Source organism: Contarinia nasturtii, unplaced genomic scaffold (genome assembly GCF_009176525.2).
Source record: "Contarinia nasturtii isolate CC-2019 unplaced genomic scaffold, AAFC_CNas_1.1 Cnas_scaffold_630, whole genome shotgun sequence".
NCBI lineage: Eukaryota > Metazoa > Arthropoda > Insecta > Diptera > Cecidomyiidae > Contarinia > Contarinia nasturtii.
Window position 1 is genome coordinate 1,442,275 of NW_022197981.1, and position 8,033 is coordinate 1,450,307.

At 32.6% G+C, this 8,033-nt stretch overlaps 1 protein-coding gene across 8 annotated transcripts in view; it reads right to left on the bottom strand.

Annotated features, from left to right (window-relative positions):
* Positions 1-5,171, bottom strand: part of LOC116340155 (decaprenyl-diphosphate synthase subunit 2) — an 8,588-nt gene extending 3,417 nt beyond the window's left edge. The window contains exons 1-3 of one of the 8 annotated variants that reach the window (XM_031766448.1): positions 4,725-5,171; positions 1,537-2,202; positions 1,121-1,347 (exon numbers count right to left, since the gene is read on the bottom strand). In XM_031766448.1, coding sequence (XP_031622308.1) covers positions 1,121-1,347; positions 1,537-1,743 — 434 coding nt within the window. In that variant the 5' untranslated portion in view covers positions 1,744-2,202; positions 4,725-5,171. Of the gene's footprint in view, positions 1-1,120; positions 1,348-1,536; positions 2,203-2,279; positions 2,385-2,461; positions 2,577-2,658; positions 2,683-3,364; positions 3,483-4,266; positions 4,418-4,724 lie in introns of those variants that run through there. The other 7 variants (XM_031766440.1, XM_031766447.1, XM_031766441.1 and 4 more) reach the window with 7 other exon arrangements.
* Positions 5,172-8,033: the final 2,862 nt, after the last annotated feature.

Sequence of the window (8,033 nt, forward strand, 5' to 3'; positions counted from 1 at the left end):
TCTCTCTCTCTCTCTCTCTCTCTCTCTCTCTCTCTCTCTCTCTCTCTCTCTCTCTTTCATTCATCCGTTCACATGAAATGCCAAATGTAAAACTTTTGCGAAGCATATAAATGCGGTGATTAAATATGTGCGATTCTCTTTATACTGGCGTATATTGTCTTGAAGGTTTCCTGATTTTTAGTACAAAAATGTTATGCGCGTCATTCGAAAAATTTAATACTATTTAAAAATTAACATAATTTTTGCGCCGTTTTATTTGCTCATTTTGCATGTGTAGTTTTATTGCCATTGCTGTTGTTTCAGTTCAGATGGCATTGCTTATAAATTGTTAGACACGTATAAATCAAATTTAGCATGTTCATTTCGTATTGGCAATACATTATGGTTTTAAGACAACGGTTCGATCGAATACACACACTCAACCGACCAAATTACTTTTATCGCTGTAAAACAATCGAAAACAATTTCCAGCAACAACAACAGTTAATCATTTAATCTTGCAAATATGCTCCACACCCTGTGTGTATTAATGCAATTTGCGCAAAACCCAACCGGATTCCAACTTACTTTGTATGCATATTGCACACATAAAATGTTCGTTGTCATCGTCATTTTTCGTCGGCAAACAATACGTAGTAGCACACATTTTTATCGTAATGGGCATTCAAAATTGTCAACATAACACTATCTACCTTCTTCTTCTTCTTTTGCACCTAGTTTTGTTTCAAAATCTAAATATTTTTCAACCTGAAATCAGTTCAAGGGAAACGTATCGATATTCAAATCGATTTGTAATGATGAACATTTGAAATTAATCCAAATATCAAATAAAGTACAATGCAAATGTAAATATTGTGCACGCGCCAATGGTTTTTTGTCTTTCTTTGCATTTGCAAGACCTTATCGAACACAGGAACATAACTAATGATTGAATTCCGATTTGTGTGTGTGTGTGTGTGTGTGTCTGAGTATGTTTTGAATTATGACGATTGCAAACACACACATACACAATTGCGTGTGCCAGTTCGACTATCGCCTATTTTGAGCGCGCGCGTGCACTCGCTCCCTCACTCGCATACATATTTAAATTTCGAAGAAAACATATGAACAAAAAACTTACTTGGCCGTTTTGAGTAACGGATGATTATTTCCAACCAATTTCCTTAAATGTAGCGCAACATTGGCCACTTCATCGCTGAGTAGCCAACGTAAGCTTAGAAACGATGTTGGATAACCGACAATTTTTTCAGCTTCGCTTACAGCACGATCCCAATCATGTTTTGGTAGTGCTTTTGTGGCTACCTTCTCCAAATTTGATCCACTGGTCGATGCATACGAACAGCATTGCTGTAGAATATATGGAATACAATCAAAAACAATATCGATGTGTGTTTTTTTGTTGTTGTTGTTATTGTTGTTGTTGCAAATGATAAGAAATCATCGAAAGGAGTGTTTGTCGGTTTTTTTTTTCTTTCGTAAATTATGTTTCTATGGTTTATGGTCTGGCTCATTTGTGTGTGGACACATCATGCTTACCTGATCATTATGGATTTGTTGTGCATTTGATGCCAAATTCCTTTGCAACAATGTATGATGATGACGATTATGTACAGACACTACATTGCGGGCTGGTAATTGATTTGACGTTGTCGTCGACGTTTGCATACAACGCAATCCGTTTACGATTGATGTTGCCTTTGACGAATTTTTTGGCCACAAATATTTTAAACGATAAAACGACATATTTTCGATAAACTTTCTTTTTCTTCTGTTTTGTGTATTGACCGCACTCCGTCCAATGCGACTGTTTCTCTGTTATTGTAACTTGGTTTTTTTCTTCTTCTTTTTTTGAATGAGGTTCAGTGTCAACTCTTTTATTTATATCTATTTTTTATCAATCTCTTTAGGAAACCTCACTTTCACACCCACTTTTAAATTGAGTTCGTCGCCTGTATTTTTTGTTGCTATTTATTTCTAATTTTTGTTGGCTTTCGATGAACCTCAATTCATGGACCGACTTTGATGAATATGTTTGGCATGAAACTCTTTAAACAACAAAAAAAATGATTTTTTTTTTTCACTATTTCGATCACATTGGTGTGACGGTAAACAACTTTCGCGCGGATTGAGTTTTGTTTAAAAAAAAAATAATTGAAAACAAATTAATTGCAGCTTTGATTTGGCCTGTCCTCTGAATCTAATCTGCAAATGAAATATTAGATTGAAATGAATTTAATGCGATTAAGAGAAAAAAAACTTTTTAAAAACAATAATTGTACAGTGTTTCTTTCTTCTGCTACGACGACTAGTGTTAATGTATTAAATAAAACAAAAAAAATCGTTGTGTATTTTTTTTCTTTAGTGAACGAATTGAATGATCCAAACACTTTTCAGTTCAAAGCCAAAAAAAGAAAAATAAATATAGTAAACACATAGAAATGAACAAAAAAAAATGAAATACGTAGTTGAAAGAATGTATGCAATTAACAATCATATAGTATTTCCAAACACACAACTAGTCCATTCATTGAACGTAAATACACTGAAGAAATACCGCACGTTTTTTCGTCTCTCTCACTTTTGGTTTGGTCGAGTCGACGAGAAAACGAAATGGAAAACCAACAGCAACAGCAATTGAGCTGCTGATGAGACACACACCTGAATAAAAACCGAATAATAAACAACAACGTCGACGACGACGACGACCACGATCAATGAGACTACTAAAACCTAATGATTGAAAATCAAAAGTAAAAAAATGTTTTTCTTCTTCTTTTCATTCGTTTGTTTATTCAATATACCTGCACATATTGATCGGATTGCATTTAAAATATCGTCTCATGCACTCTCACACACACACACACACATGTAAACATACCACCCATACAAATTCAGTAAATTTTCATAAATGCCAGCGTGTGGATTGGATCGATGCTGGTAAGTCATGTTGTGCGTTATTCTTCTTACGGTGTTTTCAAATCGAATTATTTTTCTTGCACGCTATACAAAAATTGCATGCGTATGTGCAATCTATCAATAACTTATAAATTCCATGGATTTATCACAATCACACGTACACACATACACAAGCACAAATGTATTGGGAGGACAAAAATCGCTTCGAAAGCTTTTCCTGATCATACGAAATTTTACTGGATTTTGTAAAATGGCTGAGGAAAAACTTTTGAAAATGCGTCGATTTTTTTTTTGCGATCAAAAACAAAAGAAATGCGATTTCAAATTACAAGCACATAAGTTTTATATAAAACTCAAATCAGCTCAAAGCTTCAAAATGTTAACTGAACTCACGCAAAAATAAAAACGACAAAATAATATAGAAATGGAGTGTTAATAATTTGCTCACCACTACGCGACCACCAACAACATTATACTGTATACTGTGTACTATGAATATGGCAATCAACGTCTTTTCATAGTTAACTGTGTACTGTATGAGATCGTTATGTATTTGCGCGTTGAAACTAAAAAAAAAAACGAAGAAATAACTTAACCAACTCCAAATCCAAGCATGCAAAAGTGTGTGTGTTTTTTTTTTCTTTTTAAGATTTAAGCGTGTTTGTGTTTGTGGTATCGTTGTTTGTTTGTAAGTGGTAAGAGTCTCGGCCTATGGAAAAGACGGTTCACGCGATCTACGGCAAAATGAGTAAATACCAATCATTTTGGATACGATAAGTGGCACACACCGATACCAAAGTCATCGTCATTTCACAGTCAGGTGGCAAAAATGAATATACTTCATAAAGGCGCTGGCGCGACCGCGCGCATTCGCTTACCATTGAATGAATCGAGCATGTAAGCTTAAACGAACGATCAAGCTAGAAAGAAAGAGAAAGAACGAGTGTTGCCAGACTGAGAGAGCAAGATCCATAGTAAATGTGTGTATAGTTTTATATGGGAGCCATGCCGAGTGAAATGTAAATGATAGAATACACAGCCAGACCAGACATTAATGCTCAATTCGTACGCACATACGATGAAGACGAAGAAAAAAAAATGCAATGGGAAAAAAGAGAAAAGTGAGAGAAGAGAAAGATACGAAACGAACTGCCACCGAAACGAACCAACCGAAAGAGAAAAGAAGTGGAAGAAAAACAACAAGAAGAAGCAGGCAATGAAATGCCATTTATGAAAATTTATAAAAAAAAGAGAAATTTATTTACATACATATTGAATACACTATTAAAGCAAACCGACTGACTGACTGGAGTCTACCACACTCACATATGATAGAAATCAGACATTTACCTACTTTATGAAGATATACAACACTTTTCACTGATCAGCTCATTTTTACTTGATTTTTTTTTCAATGTGTCATTAGAGTTGGTTCGGTCGCACTCTCGATAACTTATAATATTCGATTTTTTTCTCTTTGCCGTTGTATGAACACTACACACACAGAGAGACACCTGTTTGCATAGATTTTTTTTCAGGTGGGAATAAATATCCAGTGATTTCCAATCAGCCTGATCGCAACGTCGACTCATAAAAGAATCGTAGTTAGCACGAGTTTTAAATAACATCGGCACCAAAAAGACTGGTTCCCTGCATAAATCACATACACATACACAACGACAAAAAATAAGTTCAGCCGATTTGATCGCTTTCAAACGATTTACATCATCAGCCTCTATGCCAGGCAACGATTGGATGATTCAAAGAAAAAACATTCAAAATATACCATTACACAATGTCATGCTTACCGAAAGTGAAGCCGCAGAGAGAAATTGTGAGATATTAAACTATGACCATTCCACACACTTGGGTCTGAATGATAAACTACTCGCACGTATTTCAAACGATCAAAATTCGGGTCTTTTTTTAACATTGTCCATTCGATATGAATATTTAGACATCAGAATATCTCGTATTAACTTGAATGCCGACGAGATTTTTCACATTTTTATCTGTTGTTGTTTACTTTTGCTTTGTTACCATTTAGCACACTTTGTCATTCGCGAAATTTTATAAGTGAAAGTTGTACACAATGTTGGATTTTGTCATTTTTCGGCTAAAATATCGAACGACATGTGCTACACTCTATTGTATTGTTATTATTATTTTTTCTCTTTATTTCTTCAAACAATAAATTAAAGTCTGTACATAAAATAGATTGTGCACTTTGTTTTGAAATTAAAAATTGCTGTTGTTGTTGTCATTTTTTGATTATGACATTTGGAGCTTTGCACGCACATGCATGATAAATAAAACCTGTGCTAAATGTCATACAAATACACATAGAATCCAAGACACTAAGCACGACAGTCATATGGTCGACGAAGTACTCGTACTTTAGCTTAAATACATTTCACATTTTTCTCAATAAGCATATTCACCTTCAGGCAGTAACATGAAAATAAATATAATGATTTATAGCAATGAAACAATTTATATTTCCCGCAAAAAAATTTCTTACTTCATTTGTTGGCAAATTTAGTTTATCTATGATGTTGAGTTTGAATATAATGTCCTATATTTTCTATCTCAGCCTTTTTTTTTGTCAGTAGAAATTCCATTTAGAAAACTATTCAAAGTGCTGAAAACATCACATTTTTAAATCTCACAACTTTACACGATACAAGCTGTAAATATAAAATCAAACAAATTTATTTGTCCATACCAAGTATTAATTCCGTTTATTTGAATTCATCATAACACATAGATGTGACAACTTTTGTTCTTCGAATTAATTTAGTAATCGTCATTATACATTTTTTACTCATAATACGTATTTAGAAAAAATCCACATAATTTGATATTTTTTATTGTTTACATTTTTTTTATTTGCGAAATATAGGTATGTATTGAATGGATCAAACGGTTTCACGTTTTTGTTTTAAATCTAAAATGATTGCAGTTATTTATGAAAAATCACGGAATAAAAAAGGGACGTGTGTGTATGTGTAAAAAACGTGCGAATAGCCACACGCGATTTGTTCGTGCATTTTTGTTTGTTTGTCTGCTTATGCGTATTTTTTTTTAATCAAACATAAAAAATTGTGGCTTTGCTTGTATCGATCAGGTTATGAACGCATTTGGGATTTTTTTGTTTTTCTTAGTGAGATATTTTGTCGATAAATTGATTTAGGATAAGTGATTGAAGCGATTTTCTTCAAAAAAAAAAGTAATTTTTACTATAAATGAGCAAAATTACTGAATAGGAATTTTAATCTCGCTTTCCTTCTTTCTTTGATAAATTCATCAAGTTTCGTTGTATTGGTTTATTTATTTTTTTATTAACGCTACATGAATATGCAGTTTTTTTTTGGATGATGTGACATTCTTCAGTTTTAAGACCAGAAAAAAGCTCTATAAATTTCATTATCATTTGGTTCAAGTTAAGATTTGTTTTCTTTTGCGATGCAATTCGTCTTTTTGTGCTTGTGTGTCTTTTCAAATTAAATTTTGAATACCACATTGATATATACCGGTTTTTATTTTCTCTAAAAAAATTCATTTTTATCACACAATGTCGACATTGAAAAAAAGAATTCACAAAAAATTTGTTCGCACTGGTAATTGTTTGAGCATAAACCATGAGTATCACATTGCAAAAATGAGAAAAAAAAGGTTAACTGCACCATATCACCGATCCAAAACTGATAAGGGAATGATTCATGCGAGAATGAATCTGGCGCGCATTTCAAAATTTCGATTCGGGTTAATTCGGATTTTTGCAGATTTTTGTCATTATCTACCACATAAAATTGCATTATATTTTGTTTAGTTTATATTTACATCAATTATATAAGTCGTCATTTGGGGGATGGGTTTTTTCGATGTGTGCGGAATAATAGTGAAATAACTCAATTGAATATCTTCACAAGTTTTCAAATCTTGTTCAGTACTTTTCGACAATATTTTTACATGCCAAATTGCCACGCATTTAAGAAAATTCAAACAAAACACTTTTTTTCAATAGATGTCTGAATTTTTGTTCAACATTTGACGTGACATTCATTCGCTGTGAAATCTAGCTGAAAAATGGTTTGTGAACAAGATTTAAACGATGTAAAGATTTTCCATGGATATAATCATTATATGGAAATTTTGTCTATATTCTCAAGCTTTTATGTAAAAACAAACACACACACAAACATCGAGACATTGTTTCAATGTTAAATATGGTTGGCTCATCTATTTAAATTTCTTTCATATTGTTTTAGTTCTGTTGTTAATTTTGTTCTATTTATCTTATAACATTTCTCTTAAAAATGAAACACCGTCGTCGCTAAAGCTCGCTAAAATGAATACCATTTAATGTAATATAATGTTTGCAAGAACTAACTCTTTTGTTATTTATATATCACACACATAGAGACAGAGAGATTAATAGATATACAAAGGGCTGTAGTTTATATATATACTTTCTTATTATCGTATTATTATTTTCCATCTAATTTTATCTACGTGTACATTTAAGAAGCAGTTTTAAATGTTTTGAAATTGGTTGTATGTTGTTTCATTTGTGTCTTCATTTTCTCTCTAAATTTTCTTTTGACATCCAACTATCACAGCCCCGCAAACTGTTGAGTTTTAGGTTCAGTAATGCAAATTTGAAATATTAGATTGATGTAGTGTGTGTGTGTGTGTATGTGTGTGTAAATGTATGTGTCCATCCACAATTGATGTGTCTGTCTCTCAAAAAGATGCACTTAGTGCTACATAGTTTTACTACGAAACGATATAAAAAAATGAACAAAAATCGATTGAACATTTATATCAATTTACCTAGAATTATTTTGAACCTGTCAATGATATCGATCCAATTGCTCTGGGTGTCGATTAGTTAATCTATTATTTAATTCTTTGTTTTACTCACAACATTGCATTTGTTTCATTAATTAAAACTGAATTCAGTCTCTCACATTGTTCGGACATCACAACGAAAGAAATGCCTACATAAGAAGAAAAAGATAAGAAAAAACAAACAAATAACAGAAGCAATAAAAAAAACCTCCCTTCGTTTGCACAAGAAACGAAGATTTAAACAGTTCTAAAAATTAAGCGTC